We start from the raw sequence: 22,011 nt of genomic DNA, 5'->3' as shown, positions 1-22,011 counted from the left end.
TTTTTTTTTTTTTTTTTTTTTTGAGTGAATGGTAAGTGCACTGTAATGTAATTAAAAAATAGAAAGCTCAATTCTTAAGTGTTTCATTAATATAATTATACACTCGGTAATATTAATTAGTTAATATTTCTTAAGGATGTCATGTCAAGAAGCGTAATATCCTATTTGCTCCCCATTCTGCCGTCAATGGCCATGTGATCATGACGGCCCTGCTTCTTTGGTTTACAAGCCAGACATGTATGTTACTTCCTGTTCATAAGAGGAATCTCTGAACAACCCAGTAGCTAAACATACAGCAGAGTCCAGACATGCCTAAGATAGCTCCTAGCGGTAAATTCTGAGAGGGGTGAAAAAGGGAAGTAAAGTCAACTCACCGAAACTATTCACAACTTGCCTAAAATCTTATTTTAACAATATCACCATTCATGCTTTAAAAATACAAAATACAAAGATGATGAATAATCATGTCTGTGGTCACAGTTGCCATTGACGCTGAGGATAAACAAATGGGACGGCTGAGTAATAAACTTATATCAACATGATGAACACAATCGAGCATTAAAAGGTATTAAAAGCTGTCTGATTCAGGTTGTGGTTAATAAAAAAAAAAAAAAAAAAAACAGATAATAATAGTACAAGGAAGTCAAGCACATTTTTCCACATATGCCAAACAAGGATTATATGCATGTAAGGGAGCGACTCATCAGGAGAGGGGAGCAGTAGGATTTACTGCCTTAGAAGGAATTCCCAAACATCATCTTAGCATCCATGTTTATTTAAACATATGTCCTAACCCAGTGGTCCCCAACCAACTTACAGTACTTACGGTTTATCCCAGGCTAAACACATTTATATTGAAATGGGAACTTATTCTCTTTGTTTCTGTGACGGACTCTTGATGCATGTCAAGATGCGAACGCTAATATTAAATCCGCAAGCTAGCAAAATGAGTTAAAAAAAAAATACTGTATTAGGAAAGTCAAACTGAAAATACCCGATGTGTGGTATCATTCATGATAGCGTTACCACAGTGACCATATTAAAGTGTTGTTGTTATACCCTTGTAGGTGATTTGGCTGCTAATACAGCTCCATAAAAATATAAAGCAGATTCACCCGAAAGAGGGATGGTTAATAATCAGCCATGGGCCACTGACCAAACCAAAAACCAAGAGACAAATTTAGCCTAAATTCTGAATATTAATGCTTCATGGTCCATGCTAATGTGTGCACATATTCCCTGATGAGGTCAAGTTGTAGCCTGCTTCCTCGGCCAAACCTGAACATAGTAAAAATTAGAGAGGCTACCAACTACACTATTGTTTAAGCCAAATCTACTCTTGTCATGTATTATATTGTCACAGCAACTGATGATGATTTCCAGTCCCTGTGCTACAATGGAGAAAACAAACACAAATTTATATATATATATATATATATATATATATTTGATTTCGCACTGCTTAACATTAGACAATTCATTCATGCAACTAAATAAAGAAGCAAAAGAATAGAAAAATGCCAGTGCAACATCTCAATTGCCCGCATGTTTCTGTTTACACACCACAAGCAGTGATCACTTTGTGTGAAACAAGAGCAAGGAGCAGGCTGTTCATAAATCTCAGCATGTCGCTCATGCTCTCCACAGACATGTTGCGGCTTCTCTGTATGTGTGTTGTCACAAGGCCAGATGCAGCAGCACTGTAAATTCTTTTTTTTTTTTTTTTTAACTCTTTGACTGCCAGCCATTTTCGGAAAAGGTAACCCCTATACTGCCAGCTGATTTACAGAATTTTACCGATCTTTCAAGCTCCACAGAAAATGTTGTGTTAGGACTATGGAAACGCGGATACTACCAAATGAAAGATTTAGGTCTCATCTTTCATCTAAAAAAAAAGTTTTTTCTACCTTATTCGGGTCTCCAGTAATCAACAATAGAAAACAGCTTCGTTTCACCCAAATCCTCTATTTTCTTCCAAAATACGGAGAAATCAAGCTTTTTGTGAAACGATGTTATTTCATGCACTCTAGTGAATTTGGCACTTTTTTTTTTTTTGCATGAGTGATTCTACAAACACCTAAACTTCTATAAAACACTACCCCAACAATAAAAAATGTTTTTTGATTGCAAAATAACAGTTTATTTACATGCAACAGTAGCAATCCGAACAGACAATTTGGAAAACTCTTTGCAAACTATTTACACGTGCGCAACAGTTTTTGTCAGTCTGCTTCTGCATGGACTGATTTGCGTAGAGGTTGGTATGATGAACGATGTGCTGGAGAAGTTCATCCGTGATGAAGAGCTCCAGGATGTCAGCTGGCAGGTGGGAATTCAGCTCTGCTGCAGCATCCCTTGGTCCTGGTTTTGCAGCAAAGGCGAAGATGGTTGGCTGCCAGCCGAATTCATCAACTTCATGCCAGCCAGACTTTGGGATCTGCAAATATACATTTCAATATCATATATTATTTTAGAGCACTGTGATACAATGTGTGTGTGTGTGCATGTTTACCTTTTTTTCTTGGATGTATTGGTTGATGCACATTCTGTAAATTATAGAAAACGTTTACCATCAAATATTTTATTAGTGCTGTGGAGAATCTTTTTTTTTTTTTTACCTTTGTTCTGCTCAATGTGAGAAGGGTCACTTTGGGTAGGAGCTGAAAGAAACATATACAATTACAATACTATCGAAAGACTTTCCTTTTATTGTTGCGGTGTATTGAAAAGGTTTTTTTTTTTTTACCTTTCTTTGTCGTAGAACCAGCGGTCGGACGTTGCTGTGAGCACGATCTATAAAATATACATTCACGTTTGTATAGGTAATAGATGTTTTAGTGTATATCAGCACATTTACACACGCTGCTAGCAGATCGCCCGAGAAAGTTAGGAAAGTAATCTTACTAGCAATCTCTTAGCATGTTAGCGCTTACCTTCACGTTTTTTGGAAGACTGTCTTGCATCGGACCCATAGTAGTCGTCATCGTCCGATGAAACGTCATCTGTGCAGACGTGCTCGGTTGTGCACCACTTTTCTCCGGTATTAGCATCGCTAGCCGGTGGGGCCTTAGGACGTTATTAGCATCGCTAGCCGGTGGGGCCTTAGGACGTGGTCGAAACGGCCGCGTTACCGCTTCAACTATGACTTAACCCCGTCATCACTGTGCTCTTGAGCACTGGTCGATGCTTTTGAGCTTTGAAAATAAGGATCAAGCGTGAGCTGCTTGCCATCTGTAGCCTTTTTGACTCCCTTGGCCAAGTTAGCCATTCTCTCCCCCTCAACACTCTAGCTCAGCCTCTCTTCTTCTACTGTTGTCTCCTACCCGATCTTGTCCAAAAGACTCATCACAGCCTTCTAGTGGCCAGGAATACCCATTATAGTAACCCGATCGGCTTGATACTTGGAGAACAGTTGCCCAAGGCTTTCCTCCACCCGTTTCCATAAAAAAACATAGTAGACGTCAATTAACGTCTATGGCGGCCAATCCTAGGATTATACTGAACGTTTTTAAACGTTTATGGCGGTCAAAGAGTTAAAGAGCTCAGAATTGTTCATTCGGTAGTCTTACCGATTCAACGTCTTATCATCATTGCTCTTTTTTTGTGTGTGTGTGTGTGCGTTTGCGTGCGTGCGTGCGTGCGCGTGCGTGTGCGTGCAAATACGTATAAATTTATACTCATGAATTCACCTAAAACCTTATAAATATCCCATTACCCTTCGCCTTAACCAGGTACTTCAGAATCTTGCCAGAGTCGTCAGGTTCAAATGGTCAGGAGACCAGAGAAAAGGTCAGAAAAAATAAAGAGAAAAGAAAGATAAGTCAAAGTGAAATCCAGCACCGACCAAACACTTCCTGCCTTCCCCTTGGTTACAAAATCAAAGTCTTACGCCAACCCCGGAAGCCTCTAAATTCCAACAAATTAGCCAGATCTCAAGAGACCAGAGGAAAAACTAAAGAGAGGAAGGAGGGAAGGATCGATGAGGCAGAGTGAGATCCATAGAAGCCAGTACATCCAATCCATCAAAGTGAAATCCAGCACCAACCAAACCCCTCCTGCGTGGTTACAAAACCAGAGTCTTATGCCAACCCCAGAAACCTCAAACTTCCAATAAATTGAGATCTCAAGTGACCAGAGGAAAAACTAAAGAGAGGAAGGAGGGAAGGATAGATAAACCAAAGTGAGATCCACAGACACCAGCACCCACTGATTCAAGGGGCTGTGGGAGGGAGAGGCAAATTCTGTTTGAGTTTCAGTAGATGCTGGTGCGATGGATCTGGCATGCATAAGGACCACCACCAAAGAAAGAAGCCGTCAACCGCGGTCCAGCAAAGCGAGCACCGCCCTCCCTCCCCGGAATCCCCAGGCCGCGGCAGCCCCAAGGCCACCCCCAAGCCACCCGAGCGGACACCGGTCGGCGAGCCGACCCAGACGCCCGGAACACCCCCGCCCCAGCCCCGGCCCACACCCCCGAGCCCAAGGCCGCAGAACGAGGCCCGGCGGGCCCCCACAACGCCCCACCGGTCCCCAGCCCCCATCCCCCCACGACCCCCCCGCACCCCACCCAAACCCGCCACCCGCCACGACCCAGGCCCCGCCACCCCCGGCCCCCAAACCCCCGAACACACCCCGACCCCCAACACCCAACCCCCCACCCACCCATACCTCCACCCCCCCCCAAACAAGCCGCCCCCCCCCCCCCGACGGCCGCCAAACCCCCCCCCCCGCGAACCCCGCCTACTCCGATACACCCGCATCCCCCCCCAAAAATGAATATGTATATTTCTGGTGCATTAAAAAAGGAAATGGAGGGACAAAGTGGTGGGGCAGGGACACAGATGGGGGGGACCACAGCGCTGCCAGGCACTGCAGTCCATCCCCCCTGATGGCTCCCCGCCCCAACTCACCCCTCCCCTTGGACATGAAGTGCATTAAAATTGGAGGGGAGTTGAAGGGTGAAGACGGTGTACCCTTCCCCACCCCACCAAGAAATGTGTTGTGTGCCCTATGTGTATATTTACAAAGTATATAGTGCAAAACTAGTGAAGTGACTAAGAGGAGCGACCAGCGGGGCCTCACCCAACCCGGCGGGTGCAGGTGGCACGCCCGCCCCCGAGCGCCCACCCACCCCACCCATCTGGCACCACGATAGGCGGACAGGGCCAGCCCAGCAGGGCTACTAGACAGCCCACCGGCCACCGGAGCCCGCCCGGGGTGCCAGGAGTTCTACCGGAGTGGGGTAGGCCTCAAACCCCCGCCCGGCCCCCGGAGCCCGACGCCCGGGCCGGGGAGGGAGCCCCAGGCCCAGGGAGAGGGAGGGGGAGGGGGCGGGGGGCAGACAGGGAAGGGGGGAGGGGAAAGCGGGGAGGAGACGACAAGAAGGCGAAAGGGCGGCTGCAGGGCAGGAGGGGGGGGGGGGGCGACAAGGGAAAAGGGACCGGGAGGCAGAGGAGGATGGGCGGGGGGAGGCGAGGAGGGAGAGGCGACGGGGGGGAGGAAGGGGGAGGGGAGAGGGAACCACGGGGCACACCAGAGGCCCACCCGCCCCGAACCGTGCCGCCGGGCACGGAGCAGCGGACCGCGCCGGGACGGCACCGCCCCGGGCACCAGGGAAAGCACCCCAACACCGCACCCCACAGGGGGCCCAGGGAGCGGCCAAGACGCAACCGCTACCGAGCAAACAACGGGGGGGGGCTCTGCTTGATTTTTATTTAAGGCAGAGATTTTTTCCATTGAAATATAATTTATTAGTAAGTTTAACCAGTGGTCGATATTTAGAGATTGTTTATTTTTCCAATTGACAAGGATTATTTTTTTTAGCAATAGTAAGGGCTATAAGTATAGATTGAGATTGTTTACATGGTAGCTCAGTTATTGTTAAGTCACCTAGTAAACACAATCTTGGAGATAAAGGAAGCCTACAGTTTAATATATCAGCAAGCTTTTCCAAGATTTTAGTCCAGAAATGCAGCACTGGAGTACATGACCATAAAGCATGAAGATAATAGATAATATATCATCGGCATATAGATTAATTTTATGTTCTATTGCCCCGGAATGGATTCCTTGGATCCGTCTATCCTGACGTATAGCTAATGCAAGCGGCTCAATAAATATAGCAAATAATAAAGGAGACATTGGGCACCCTTGTCTTGTACCCCTTTGTAGAGTAAAACTCTGTGATGTAATCCCATTAGTAGTAACTGTAGCTTTAGGAGAATCATATAATATTGAGACCCATTGAATGAATGACTCCCCGAAGCCGAATTTATTTAAGACAGCAAAGAGGAAGGACCAGTTAACTTTATCGAAGGCTTTTTCTGCATCCAGCGAAATAACAACTGCCTTTTTATCATACCGCTGTGACATACTAATCAAGTTAAAGAGCTTCCTAATATTATTAGTAGAATGACGACCTTTAATAAAACCTGTTTGATCGCTATGAATAATTGTCGAGATTACTGTCTCTAGTCGAGATGCCAAGGCCTTAGCGCTACTTTTAATATCGGTATTAATTAGTGATATCGGTCGGTAACTTGACGGGCGGGTGGGGTCTTTTTCTGGCTTTAATAAAAGTTTAACTGCTGCTATATTCATGTCTTGACGTATATCACCCTTACTTTTAATTTCAGTTACTACTCTTAGAAATAATGGAGCAAACATTAACCAGAAATGTTTAAAAAATATAGCCGGATAGCCGTCTGGACCAGGTGCTCTGCCATTAGGCATACTGTCTAAAGCACGATACAACTCATCTATAGTAAGCGGGGCATCTAGAATATCTTTATGTTCAGTAGATAACTGAGGTATATTTAAGCTATTTAGGAATACCTCAATATGTTCAGGATTAGGTCTATTAATTTCTGAGTATAGATTTCGATTATAGTTATAAAAAATATGGTTAATTTCTTCTGGTGATTGTGTGCATTCACCATTTATATCTTTAATAGCCGTTATAAGAGATTTTTCCCGATTCCGTTGAAGTTGATTTGCCAGAAATTTACCTGATTTATTATTATGTTCAAAATTATTATATCTCAACTGTTGTATTATAAACTCTGTCTTTTTAGATAACATGTTATCTAACTGTATTTTTATATTCTGTAGTTCCGTCCATATTTGATTATTTGGGTTTAATGCATATTCATCCGTTAGTTGTTTAATTTTATCTTCCAGGTATTTTTCTAATTTTTGATCCTGTTTCTTTTTATAAGTTGAATATGATATAATTTTCCCTCTAATTACCGCTTTCCCTGCTTCCCAGAGAAGAGATGGAGATATATTTGGAGAGTCATTTATTTCCGAAAAATCTGCCCATTCCCTTCTAATAATTTTATCAAACTCTCCGTCTTTCAGTAGTGAGATGTTAAAACGCCATATCAGGGGTAGTTTAAAGGTAGAGTCAATTTGTAGAGTGAGGCAGACTGGTGCATGATCACTTATAATTATAGAATGTATTTTTATAGCAGTTTTATCAACAATAGAATTATTTGTCAGGAAAAAATCAATTCTTGAGAATGATAAATAAAAAGAACAAGGCAGTTTCAGCCGGATGTATTTGGGTAATTTTTATAACCTTTCCTTTTGTACATCACCATAATACATCACCATTGTACATCACCAGCAATAATAACAGCATAACAGAATAATGACGATTTAATGCAGAGGGCCTCAATTTTTAGGGGCTCAAAAAATATTTGGATAATTTACATTAACCATTATTTTAATTTATAAAATCTTCATAGAATTGAATCTTTAGGCACTTGTTGGCTTAGGAAATCCAACCAGTCAATTATTTTCCATTTGACACAAAGTTATTCTTGCATTTTAAGTTGTGTGAAGTGTCCAAATACTCTGCTTTAAAAAAAAAAAAGTAATCCCATTTAATAGTCAAACAGTAAATGTCCAATTTCTGTCAAACCTCTTAAATTTGGTCGTCAGTCTTACTAAAGTGAGGAGTCTGGTCTTTTGACCTGCTCTATGTTTAAAGTGCCCAGAGACTACTTCTATTGTGATTTGATGCTATACTACATAAATAAAATTGAATTGGACTGAATTGGAATTCAATGTGAAACTCTGACTTGCCCATTATGACAATGTTAAAGAATCCTTTAGCAAGAAACCCCCCCTTGAACAAATGAAGGGTTTTACAACCTTGAAAAAATTTTTTTAATTCTTCTTCTTCTTCTTCTTCTTCTTCTTCTTCTTCTTCTAATGTAATGAGGGAAAATTGGTCAAACTAGATACAGAAAAGTTTGGAATAATATCTCAGAAATAAATAAAAAGTAGTGACTTGAATTGTATATGAGTTGGAAATTTTGGAAGTGAGTACATGACAATCAAGAGTGTCATGTCACTGCTGTAAAAAGCACATTTTATAATAAGTAGACTCGAATTGTTCCAGAGAGCAAGTTGTCCAACGCTTAAAAGTTTGTACTGGCACAATAACAGTCTCAGTATGGATATTATTTCATTTAAAAACCTTGCCTCGCGTAGAATTAAATTTTAGTAGGGGATTTGAACATAAAACTGAGTCCAAATTCCACAATGGTACAGCCAAGCTTTTGACACAATACATATAAAAATAATAAAAAAACATGAAACAAACATTTATTGAAAGGGAACAACATCAATTTCACATGCAAGTATGCTTTAAAACGATGCCCTCAAGTGATGACACATGCCAAGGAAGAATTATCCATGGTTATTTTTATTTTTTAATGAGTCTTGTGCATCAGTTTTGACTAATTTTCAAAATAGTTGAGGCAATCAATATTTTCTAAGGCTGTTCGCTTGTTAACACATGGCTGTATATGTTACGACAAGCATTACATCATCACGTTTTGAGAATATGCACATTTTTAATGAAATACAGGCTGCTGAATAGTTTGATGAGTTGCTGCTTCAGAGAGGATCTTAAGTGCTCTATTGTTGACAGACAGTTAAGCTAATGATACTTTGCTCGGTAGCACGGAATCCATCAAGATAAGACAAGAGACTGCTACTGAAGCGTGCCACACCACAAGGTTTTTAAACTGCTTGCCAACGAGTGAAAGTCCATCCTGCTGACGGTGCCAATCAGTTGCACGGCTTCTTTTTTTTCTTTCCTACCGCAGGTTCGTATCATAATTCACGTCGACTATATGATGCTGCTTTTTCATCTTGGAGCTCACACGTGCACATCGGCCAAGCCACAGCTGACGCCAGAGATGGAGCTACTGCAGGCAAAGAAAACACAACACACTCACTTTCTCCCCATGCTGTCTGCGTGTGCCTACCTCCAAACTTGAGTCTGCTTCTGATTATGTGATCATCCTTTTGGGTTTGCCATCAGTCTTTCAGACCCACAAGAGGCTTTTTTTTTTTTTTTTTCTAGAAAGCTGGCCCCCAACCAAAATGTATTACATAGGAGCTTGTCTAAGCTGTTGTTAATTGCTCTTGTGGCCAGTGATAGTCCAACTCATCTTGATGTATGGCTTTTTCTTGAAAGTTATAAATATTTCCACACTATTTGTTACCCACATAATGGTGACTGTATTCTGCCATATACATTCATAGTGCCAGTCATTACTTTGTAGAATCTGTGCTCCAAATATCATTACGATTCACATCATTAAAAATTTCAAATTTGAATTATTCATGTGAGCTGACAGCTATATTTTGCTGAATACTCAACTCTGTTAATCCCGGCAAAACTGTATTCCAATGTCCTCAGGGAATAATTATGTTTCCAGTAAACAAGTCCTACATGTGGCTTTACTTATCTGTATTACCTAAAATCACAAATTATATCAGTGTTACCTGATGGAGTACTGTATTTTATTGTCTTTAGGTGGTTGTAGTTTAGCAATATGTGATATGTACAGAAACCCATACAGATAGACCTAAAGCATTATATGTTTGTCTCATGTGAATATTTGTCTTATTCTGTGAAACTACATTTCCAGTACAGTAAACACAAGCATAAGATTTCATTTTAAAGTATATTCTTGCATATTATGAATGTAGCCTATTACATACTGTATCTATGTACTGAATTTGTATTCTTTATATTGGAATAGTTGTCCGATTTTGGCACAGACAGTGTGGGTTTAGTGACAGTGTGAATGTCAATATGTCTCAACATGTGCCCTGCGACATACTGGTGACCAGGCCAGGTTGTAGTGCAGCCTTTTGTTCAAAGACTTCTGGAATGGGCTCCAAAACCCCATGACCCCGAACAGAATAAGTAGTTACGGAAATGGACAGATGGATGGAATTCTAATTCTTCTGCAGCACATTTTTAATACATTTTATGACATGAAAAGTGTGACTGCAGCTTAGGTTTAGTGTTGTCAGTTATGACTATATCATTAGATACATTTCAGGCCTCCTACAGCCTCAGATTCAAATCATCAAGACATGCATATAAGCATGGTCAGTGACCAACACAGTGAAGATACCCATTGAAGAAATCAGATGTTTATTTTACATACAATAAACGTGAGTTTTAGGTTGTCTGGGACAATAACATTTGAGGCTGAGAGAAGAGGGCAATTTGATCAGAGCTATGCACAAACATTGGGCATAGCCAATGCAACAATTTGGAATGTCCTGCAAAATAAATAAACTACTGGTGTACTGATCAACAGACATCCAACAGGTTGGCCAAGGGAATCTACAGCAGTTGATGACAGAAATATTGTGAGAGCTATGGCAAATCACTCAAACACAACAGTGAGGTGCATGACTGCCAACCTCCTGAAGGTATCACAATCCACTGTTAGAAGAAGACTTTGAGAGAAGAATCATGCATGTCATACTTCAAAGCACTAATCAACAAAAAGCTTTAGTGGCGCAGAAGTAGAAAATTTAACAGCAGAAGAAGAGTGTCTTTCGGGGAAAAAAAAAAGAACACCGCCAAGACGAACAAATAACGTCATCAGTGGGTAAGGTGGGAGGTCCTCGACTGGCTAACCCACTTGAGTTGTTCACCAACATTCACTATTCAACATGACAGAATTGGAGAAAATCTGCTAGGAGGAATGGCTGAGAGGTTTGAAAAAGCTGCTGCAACATTCCCAAGAAGACTCGGTTGTGAAAAAGGCACTTCTGCTCAATTCTCAAAAAAGGGTCTGAACACTTAATAGCCATATCATCCATCCATCTATCTTCTGAACCACTTACTCCTTACAAGGGTCGCGGGGGGTGCTGGAGCCTATCTCAGCTGGCTTTGGGCAGTAGGCAGGGTACACCATGGACTGGTTGCCTCCCAATCGCAGGGCACACAGAGACAAACAACCATCCACACGCACAAGCACACCTAGGGACAATTCGAAGCACACAGTTAACCTGCCATGCATGTCTTTGGAATGTGGGAGGAGACCGGAGTACCCGGAGAAGACCCACGCAAGCACGGGGGGAACATGCAAACTCCACCCAGGAAGGCCGGAGCCTGGACTCGAACCCGAGTCCTCAGGACTGGGAGGCAGACGTGCTAACCACTCTTCCACCGTGCCGCCCCTTGACTGCTTTTTCCTCACAAGGGTCGTGGGGGGTGCTGGAGCCTATCAGCTGGCTTTGGGCAGTAGGCGGGGTACACCCTGAACTGGTTGCCAGCCAATCGCAGGGCATAGCCATGTCATATTTCAGTTTTTCTCTTTAATAGGCAAAATTTGCAAATAAGTTCTATCATTCAGTTTTTCAGCAAAATGGGGTGATCTGTGTATGTTTAGGTGGTGGAAATAACTGTTGATTATACAAAATGGTTGCAATATAGTGGAATGAATGGGATATGTATACTTGTGTACCCGCTATCTACTAAATTATAATTAAATATGAGTGCAGCTTGCATGAGCCACAGAAAAACACACATTTTGTGCAGATGCATATCCACAGACTATTTGTACATAATGCACTGGGGAAAAATGGAGTAATATTTTCTTACTAAAGTTTTTCTGCACTCAGAAATTCTAAGTAAACTTTACAAGGACAGTTTTTGAGTACATTTTACTTGCATAGTAGTTTATAAAAAAAAAAGAAAAAAAAAAGAGAAAAATAATAATCACTCAAGGGTTGAAGAATTAACACAAATTCAGGTTGGGAAACAGCCATGTCACACTTACTGTCTGGTGTCTCCAAAAGTAGACACCAAAAACGGTCTTGGGGGAGGTAGAGTGCTGTCACTCAATTCAAGGTTCTGAGTTCGTACCTCAACCCTTGAGTGAGTTTTAAAAAATAAATAAATAAATAAATAAATAGGCTATATTACAGTACAATTTACACCAAAATTCTCCTTGTAAAATTGAGTTAGAATTTCAGTGAACAAAATTTACGATAATTTTTTATTTTATTTTATTATTTTTTAAAGTAAATGTCACTTTTATTTATTTATTTTATGGTAGTGGGTTGTTTTTGTATGACTGCAGAACATGTGTGATTAAAAAGTATAACAGCTGAACATGAACACAACAGATCATCGGATCTGATATTGAACATCGGGAAGATTTTTCTCAAGCAAATGACAAAGACACTTTCATTCTTCACTATTAGATTTCTTTTTAAATAAGTATTTTATATGTCCATATAAAACAGAATTGTTTTGTATTGCCTATAAAGTTACAGTAAAAATGTTCATGGGTTTAAAAAAATAAAAAGGATTATTTTGCACCTCAATTTTTTTTTAGTGTTTTTTTTTTGTTTTGTTTTGTTTTTTAATTAAAAGGTATTTCATAGAGAAATAAATAACCTATACTACTAACTTCATGCTGAGCAAGTGGGCAGGCAATCTCTGTGGAGGGGGGTGGGGGTGGGATAAGGCAAAGCAACACAATAAACACCGATGACACGCTGATGGTTGTTGCGTGAAGGCAAAATAGTGTGTGCGCGCAAATCAAGACACGCACGCGCACCCACCCGCACTCACACCTTGGGATCTCCGGTGCGAGCCGGGTCGCTGGCGTCATGGATGGGCGGCGCGCTGACGGAGAACGGAGGGTGTTTTCCAGCTTTAAAAGAACCAGAGACTGCCCCTCTGACAAAGCCGCGCTGCGTCATCGACCTGGGGAGACTCTTGAAGACCTTCAATGGGCACACGGCAGAATCACTCACCTCAGCCGCACTAGTTTCTTGAGCAGCGCTGACATCCTCTTTCACTCGGTGTGCAATACTCATCACGTTAATAATCCATTCATTATCGTATCATCCACATTGCTATTTTACCCGTTACTTTATTAGCTTATATAGCGTGCACTATTTTTATTTTTTTTTCAACACTTCGTTGCTCATGCAGAATCTCATCCGGAGAAAGTTGCTCACCGCTTGTTGAATGCAGCAGGATACTCAGCCAGAGCGCCTCTCGCAAGTTCAGCTTTGAAGCTCCAGCCAGCGCGGAGTGGAGACTCCACTCGTTCAATCACCTCTCTCGCCGCGATGAAATCTGCAGAAGAAGGTACCACCTTCCTCAATATCTCAGCTTGCAATATGTTAATGCCAATTAAGCTTTCCATGCACCGTACACGCAAAGTGATAGTGAAAATTATCCCTGCAATATCATTTGTAGACATTTCTGAAAGACACGCAAATAAATCGGCTACTGTACACTGTGGCATTAAGTGCACCAATAATAAGTCTTATTGTGCAGGGCAGCACTGTATTGTGTAAATGTTAACTAGAAACGTGGTTTTGTTGTGATATGCTAGTCAAATGAATTAAGCGGCATGGGCATCCTCTACCCCATTAGGTGTCTCCAGCAGGTGTTTCACATCTTCCAGTACAGTTTTTAGCAGGTTATGTTGCACTTAACCTCAAAGTAACTCAAATAATTATCATATAAAAATACAGAGACATTTTATTTTTCTACACAGTGATATCTGAGGTCAGGCATCAAGCTGCAAACTTTGTGCTTTGCTTCTGCTTGTGTACGCTTCAGCCTGGTTTGAAAAGTTATGTTGCCTCTTATTCATGATTAATGCTGCAAAATTTCATTGGGTACACCAAAAGTCGTTGATAGTCTGCCTTGTGTGGTTTCCAGTGCTGATGTCACTGGCTTTGCGGATTTGGGATTTCATTTCATCTTTGATATTTCAGATGAACGGGTGCGGGTTTTATTATTATTCATTTTGGCCCAGAGTCTTATAATTGGCAACAGATGTTGGTGCGTGTATGTGTGTGTGTGAGTGAGAGAGGCATAGAATTGTGATGTGTCCGTTTAGGGATGCCGAGTAGCTTGCTTGGCAGGGAGTCATGCTTAACCACTCACAGCCTCAGCAGTATGCCGAAGTCTGCTTTATTATCACACAACTTCACAAGTCCGACACACGCAGCTAAAATCACACATCCTCTTGGGGTCTTGCCATAGACTGCACTCAGCCTGCATGCGTAATGAATGTGGGCCCAGGACTTTTGCTCCAGAAGATACAGATGGCTTCTGTGGGCAACCACCTATCTGTCCCTGAGGTCCCGTCAGTCTTACCTCACTGTAAACCACAAAACCTGTGGATAAATATATTCATTCTTTAGGCATGCATGCTTGGTTGTGCTAAGATTGCTTTGAGACCAATGGCATAATTGATAACATTTGTGAAGCAATGATAGACATGAGTAAGGTTATAATGTGTATTATTATTATTATTATTATTATTATTATTATTATTATTATTATTATTATTATTACATGAAACTCATAGTGGGCCCTCTAGCAGGATTTCAAATTAGCAAATGCTGATTTATTTTTGTTAATCTGAAACCTTTAAAAGGAGGCATAATCAAACAAGACAGGAAGAGCGAAAACCCCCATTAGGTGAAGTACGGTGTGACAAATGCAGCTGATGTGTACAAAAACAGAAGAAGAAGAAAAAAAAAGTAACGGCTGCAAGTCTTTGCAAAGTAAGTCAGGCTTGAAGTAAGGAGGTGTGTCACACTGGGTGGAGCGGGTATGTCATCTGGTGGGCTCGAGAAGAGCATAAACCAGAAAAGAAAAGCATCAGAGGAGATTAAGCTGGGACACACGTTTAGGGAAGTAGAGATGAGTTTTCAACAAGAAGAGCAAGAATTTGATTTTAGTCATATGTTTGAGCACAGCCAGTGTGTTTATCAGCCTCAGAGAGGTGAGTAATGAAAATGATTTTTTCTCTGTGCAACGTATATTAGTTGCAATGTAACAAAAGTGTAGGTTTGCAATAATTAAAATCATTCTATGTAAAATGACAATTTTATATTTTTACAATTTGAATTTTGAGGTAGATGTTTTTCACTGCTTAAGAGAGAAAGTGCACATTTTCTAATAAATAACTGAAATTATTAAATTATCTATATACTGTAAATGTATATCTATATCATCTATATGACACATGTCATTGCACTTGTGGCATAGTAACCTTGTGCAATGCACTGCACATTTTCAACTCTGACACAGACTCCCACAAACAATTTTTTTTTTTTTTTTTTTTTTTTTGATGACCGACCCATATAGGATGTGGTTTGTGAACAGGTCTCATGTACTGCGGTGAGCAAATACAACAAGGGGAATGCCCTTGATTAGCACACTGCACACTCTTTGAGCATTCACCTTCATTGACAATGTTAATAAAAGACAGACATGAAGTTTACAACTGTTGATACAACAGCAGCTGGTTGGCAGAGGAGGCAAACCTACAAGGATTTCGGGTCTCAGTCTGTTGTTGTTTATCTTGCATTCTGTCTTGTGCTTGCACGAGTGTGTTATGCTGCAACGGCCTCCCTTTGACTTAATCACAAGCTCAGAGCGAAGCGAGAGTGCTGTCAGATTTCCACAGGGGAGGGCCTAATTCACTCAGTGAGTGATGCAATCAATCAAATAAAGCATCCATCAGTCTGCTGCTGGATGGATTCCTGTAGTGTACATTTGACGGCAAGGAGTGCCAAAGAGAGTCTTAAATGAACTTATCCAGCAAACAGGCTGGCTGTGCAACTTGGGACTATACGGATGAACCACATATACAGTAAATGCTTCAAAATGATTGCTAAGCTTCTCCAGATGTTCATAGAATAAAGAAAGGAGTCAGTCTGTCGCTGGTAAGATTTGTATAGGGGTATTGTTTGCACATGTAATCACAGTTAATTCTTGCTACAGTATAATGACTCGGGGTAGGTTAACCTGTTGGGCACACATGGTTCTATGTTGAAAATGTGCTTGTTTATTTTCAGATGCATTCAGCTACACACCAAATGTCACCCTTTCCCTTCCACTCGGGATGGGCAACCCATGTCTGGCCACCCAATACCACACCTTACAGTCCAGCCCAGTTATCTCTGTTGCGTCATGCCATCAGACAGGCTACAACTTCCAGAATGAGAATCATGTAGCATCAGGTTATTACCTGCCCCATGGCCTGAGACCAAACGGGGCACCAGCCCTGGAAAGTCCTCGGATTGAAATCACTGCCTACAGCCAGTGCCCCGAGGACCGAGTAGAAGAAAGAAACTGTGACCAACACATCATCAAAAGAGGCGTTAACTCCATTGTGACACTAATGCTGCCCAATGCAGACGGCTACCGTGATCCCAGCTGCCTCAGTCCTGCGAGCAGCATTTCTTCACGCAGCTGTAACTCTGAAGCATCGTCCTACGAGTCCGGCTTTTACAACTATGACAACTCCCTCCAGAATTCCCCATGGCAGTCTCCCTGCGTATCTCCCAGAGGGTCATCTTCACTCTTGTCCTGCCCGCATGCCAGCGGCCCTGCAGCCTCCCCTCACAATTCGCCCTCCACATCCCCTCAGATCGGAGCAGTTGCTGAGGAAGGCTGGCCGGCTCAGCCGCGTGACTCCAGGCCGAACTCTCCTTCCCTGAGTGGAGGCGGTGGGTGCAACAATATCAGCGCAACTGGAGTGGGGAAGCGGAAGTACAGCTTCAACGATACTCCCTACCAGCAGACATCCTGTTCACCCCGTCAATCTGCGACCCCTTCCCCGCACGGCTCCCCTCGAGTCAGCGTCACAGATGAGAACTGGCTTGCCAATGCCAACCAGTACACCAACTCCGCAATCGTGGCTGCTATCAACGCTCTGACGACAGATGGAGTGGTGGACATGGGAGAAGGGATCCCCATCAAGACACGCAAGATGGTAGACCATTCGCCTTCCTTGAGCCTCAAGGTGGAGCCTAGTGGTGAGGAGCTCAGGCATGAGGGGGAGATTAGCCCCGAGGACTATCCTTCTCGCCTCGTCTTAAAGAAGGAGAACTACTGCGGAGGGTTCCTGGAGGTTCCCCAGAATCCTTACTCTTGGTCTAAACCCAAGCATTACCTCAGGTAGGTACCTCATGATTCTTGTGGTCAGTCAAACTCAATCAAATATCAAAAGATCCACTGACAAATGGATTTGGCTTTTCAAAATAAGAAAGAAATGTAAAATGATTATCATTTGTAATCTGTAGTTTTCTGTTCTATTGCTGCATATGAGGATGGTCTGAAGTCGGATATTATTGATTTTTCCCAGTTCTGACCTGAAAGCGTTCGAGGCCCAAGTAAACAACCAAAATGGCGGCTAGTGATAAATTGTTTTTTATTTTGGTTCTCAAAACTCTATTTGACCTCCAGCAAACTTACCTTCTCACAATTTTGCTTCATTTATTGTTTTTATCTTATTTTATAAGCATTCCATACAGTTTAGTAGTTCACCGTATAATTTCATGCAGGGAGATAGCGGCATACTGTCACGTACGTTGAGTTCTGTGAAATTCCTGGTTTGAACGTGGAAAAAGTCCGGCTTCCGACAATCCTCGAATGCAGCATAAATAAAAAAGTTAAAACACAGACACACACAAAAGTGCACAGCCACTAGAGCAGGCTTGCCCAATCCTGGTACTCGTGAGCCGGAGTCCTGCAGGCTTTAGATATTTCCATACCTGATTCAAAAGATCATGATCGTTATCAGGCTTCTGCAGATCTTGCTGAACAGCTGATTATAGAAATCAGGTGCGTTGGAGTACAGAAACATCTAAAACCTGCAGGACTGATTGGGCAAACCTGCACTAGAGCCATCATCAAAATCTGTTTTGAGATACAATATTTGCTAGGGGACTGCATCTCTCCATAAAAGACGATTTGATACAGTTTTCGATATGTAGGGTGCGAACCAATTCAATGATATTTTGATTTGAAAGTGAAAGATTCAATTTGGTTTGACTCAGTGGGATTGCAATTTGATTCAATATGACACGGTTCAGTTCAAGAGGGTATGATGCAATTACTTTTTTGTTATCATTTTACGTACATTTGAATGAAGTTGTCAGTACTGTAAAAGTGCCATTTCCTTCGAAAATATATTTTGTCCAATATAAAAAGATTCTATATGTATTTTGATGTATTTCAAAGTGGAATGATTCACTTTGATTCAGTTCAGTGCACTTGAATATTTTAAATAAAATATTTCCCGGTTCAAGTCGTTTTTTGTTACATCCATATTTACCCTTTTGAAATTGAAATAAATTACAGTATAGTATAATACAGTACAGCACCGTGCACAAATCACGCCTTGCTTTACATACTTTTTTCAGCAAGTTACAAATTTAAATTACATTTAAATTGTGCCACTCAAGATATCGTTATCAATGCCAATAGCACACCTTCCCTCTGGAAATACCGTGTTTGATTAAGATAGTGAGCAACAGGAAGTAACAGTGACAGGCCTGGCTGAAGTGGAAACAGTCTGTGGGTTAATCAGCCGTCTTTCTGCTGCGGTCTGTCGCGCCGTCAGAACATCTCGTTTTGTAGCCACGATGATGTCATGCACCAACCGGATAGATAAAGTCTTGTGGTGGGAAATCAGTTCGTTTTGGGTCAACAAACAGTATGCAAGTTCCACAAATATGCCAGAGATTGGTTTCATTTGAGCCACCCTTCAGGTCAGGGATTCTGCATTTGCCATTGTCTTCTACATGTTTGTTTTTGGTTAAGATATCGCCGCGGTGATCACATGGGAAGCGCTTTACTCTCCATGTTGAGAACAATGATGTTGAGGGAGGTCAGCCGTAGCTTCAAGTGCCAGCTATCAAGGTCCAATGCAGGGTGTGATGCCGTCTTACTCCATAGGCTATATTTTTCTTGTTATTAAATTTAAATCAATCAATCAATAACTGTCTCAATAGGGCTGAGTGAAAGTGTGTTGTGTGTACATGCCCAGCTTAGTGCTTGTTACCAATTGTGACAATATAGTATTAACACAGTGAACTTGTAGCCAGCCAAAGCAGATCGGTCTCTTTTTTTTCTTCTTCATAAAAAAAGAATCAACACACATCATTATCCAGGCTCAGGGGATTACACGATTAGATTACAGACTATGATGAACTGGAGAAGGATTAATACAGTTTGAATTACACAAAGTGTCTAAAATTAAGGCCTATTTAAACCAAGGTCAGAAGATTTTGACTTAGACTTTGACAGAACTGGGGCCTGTGGAAAAAACATCAAACGTCAAACAGTTTCAATGAATATAATAGAGGATAATGAAAAGACAAATGCAAAGACTTGCATACATCTGTCACATATGCGTTCAAAGTAGGCTGGAAATGTTAAACAGAGCAGCCATGCCCCAATGTTGGATTTTCTTCAATAATTTTGCATGACGGCTGTTTCAGAAGTCACGGCAATATTAATCCATAATGTGAAATGTTATTGCAGCCCATCCCTGCCAGCTCTTGACTGGCAGCTTCCATCCTGCTCCGGTCCATACAGTTTACAGATCGAGTTACAGCCAAAGTCCCACCACAGGGCCCACTATGAGACGGAAGGCAGCCGTGGGGCAGTCAAGGCTCTTTCTGGAGGCCACCCAGTCGTCCAGGTATGGTGCCTATACTGCATTCTAACAGGTTCACTGGTTCTGCTCTTAATGTCATGCTACAGCGTGGCTGCATTAGCAGGAACAAAACCCTGTTTCTGATCAAAAGTAGGCTTGGAGACATAATGTAATGTGACAATGTTCTTCTTTATTGGTGGTATAAATCCATTTTGGGTGGGCCCATTTTCGGGTCAAAACCTGTTAGAATTGCCATGTTAATGACAAGTGCAACTCACATAACACATACATATATTAGCTAACTATAGTTTTCAAGTCAGATTGTCTGATCAATGTCTGTGATCACAGCAGCAAACAAAGACAATATATGTGCGCTGTCCTTACAGCTTGTTAAAATAAGACAGAAAACAATAAAAGACAGCAGACTATTTCTCTCAAGCCACTGTTAAATGATGACTCCACATTCAGCTCCAGCTCACTCCAGATCAAAATAACAATCACAATTGTTTTTTGTTTTTGTTTTTTGTTTTTTTTCCTTTTTCTTTCCTTCCTCCAAGTAGTTTCACAACACACAGCATGAGTCACAGGAAGTTAATGTCCATCTAGTACTTTAGCAATAAATAAATAAATAAATAAATAAATAAATAAATATAAACACTACAAAGGAAATATCTGGCAAATTCAGTGGTACCTAATATTTCTGTGTAACTAAGTGGCTGGTTTCTCCTTTTCAAAGTGTGTCTACTCTAAGATAAATGAAGCAGGAAACAATCAAGCCTGGAGACAAATAGTGATCTTGCTATACAGTTAATTAGCAAGGTGATTAAAACTAAAGAAAATAAATAAAAAAAAAAACAACAAAAGCAAAAATAGGGAGAAAAAAAAAACATTTCCTTTCACAGAATAAAATTAAAATGAGTTTAAAAAAATGATAACTAACTAAAACTTCCTTTTTTACTTATACAAAACTAACAAAAACTAGAATTATAGTGAAAATGTCTAGTTAGTTTTAATTTCCATCTCTGTCAATTACCTTAAAACAGTACAATACAATACAATAATCTACAGTATTGCTTTGTTTTTTAATTGTATTTCCACAAGATTCAATCTACTGCTGAAAATTTCAGTCTTAGCGTCAGGCGGCTCATGCTGACTCGATTAATATAGATCGCGACCACCAGCGATGTGCTTGGCAAACACTTATACGGCACGTTAGTATCGCCAACAGCACAGCACAGAGCTTCTTTCATCCTCCTTCATCACACTGTGTGGACATCTTGGTTTACACAAGGTGGTGATCTAGCAGAGCAACTATGTCATGACTCTATCTTCTGTACACAACAGTTAAAAAGAATTATCAGCCATGAGTGGTTTCAAATGTTTCAAATGGCTATTTATTATGAAAAGAGGAGAAAACAAAACACATTCCAAGGGCTACCAAATCCACCGCGTTTGTTTTTGTTTTGTTTTTTACATGCAAAGTCAAAACTTGACGGTCCATCGCCTTTATGTACTGAGGCTAAGATTTGGATAGCAACACAGCTGCTTTGTAAATGATGTAATGATGTCAATGAGCTGCTGATGCTGTCAGCACATCCTGGTGTGCTCAAAGGCACTTGACAGCTTCAGGGCTGTTAACCCTCGAGCTTTGTAAATACCAACAACTCTGCTTTTTTACACACTTTTTTACACTCATCAGGCACTATATTAGGTATGCCGGCACAATAAAAAACATAAAAAAAAATACTAAAACAAATCTCATAAAAAAAAAAAAAAGACACTCAGACTAGAAACATCATAGTAAATTTAAAGTGTTTCGTATTTGTGCTATGTTGTGTAGAATTGTTTAGTGGCATTTTAACTATTCATCCCCTCTCATGTAACTAAATAAGCATTTGATATATTGTAAATATTTACATTTTTAAATTGTAAAATGTGTATTCAATGAGCCAGAAGTGACAGCACTTGCTAGTTGCACATACATACTGTAGCTCCTACTTTATTTTAACACTCGAGTGAAAGCTGATGTATGTCTGGGATAATGTGTGCACAGTCAATTGGGATGTCACATGGGAATCGCGGCAACGACGAGTAGTGTGTCAGTTGCCAGGAACATACATGATGTAGCAGACAAAGTATGGCCTGCGGGCTACATTTGGCCCACCAACAGTTTCTGACCAAAAATCACAGTGAGCATGAAGTCAAAATGATGTGTAAAATATGCTTTTATTTTGGAAGTGGTGTTTCTATTTTGATG

General features: G+C 41.2%; 1 protein-coding gene and 1 long non-coding RNA gene across 3 annotated transcripts in view; one reads left to right on the top strand and one right to left on the bottom strand.

Moving 5' to 3' along the window:
* Positions 1-2,305: 2,305 nt before the first annotated feature.
* Positions 2,306-2,886, bottom strand: LOC144023053 (uncharacterized). Its single transcript, XR_013284482.1, has 4 exons — positions 2,747-2,886; positions 2,619-2,660; positions 2,513-2,546; positions 2,306-2,437 (listed from the first exon to the last, which is right to left on the bottom strand). It is a non-coding gene; the product is annotated as an uncharacterized LOC144023053 (long non-coding RNA).
* A 10,512-nt stretch (positions 2,887-13,398) lies between these two features.
* Positions 13,399-22,011, top strand: part of LOC144022422 (nuclear factor of activated T-cells, cytoplasmic 1-like) — a 71,724-nt gene continuing 63,111 nt past the window's right edge. The window contains exons 1-3 of one of the 2 annotated variants that reach the window (XM_077527193.1): positions 13,399-13,429; positions 16,165-17,269; positions 19,640-19,799. In XM_077527193.1, coding sequence (XP_077383319.1) covers positions 13,411-13,429; positions 16,165-17,269; positions 19,640-19,799 — 1,284 coding nt within the window. In that variant the 5' untranslated portion in view covers positions 13,399-13,410. Of the gene's footprint in view, positions 13,430-15,004; positions 15,087-16,164; positions 17,270-19,639; positions 19,800-22,011 lie in introns of those variants that run through there. The other variant, XM_077527192.1, reaches the window with a different exon arrangement.

The sequence above is a fragment of the Festucalex cinctus genome, chromosome 7, assembly GCF_051991245.1.
Source record: "Festucalex cinctus isolate MCC-2025b chromosome 7, RoL_Fcin_1.0, whole genome shotgun sequence".
In the NCBI taxonomy this organism is placed as follows: Eukaryota; Metazoa; Chordata; class Actinopteri; order Syngnathiformes; family Syngnathidae; genus Festucalex; species Festucalex cinctus.
The sequence above is the reverse complement of the archived record's forward strand: the minus strand, read 5'-3'. Positions and strand labels throughout refer to the sequence as shown.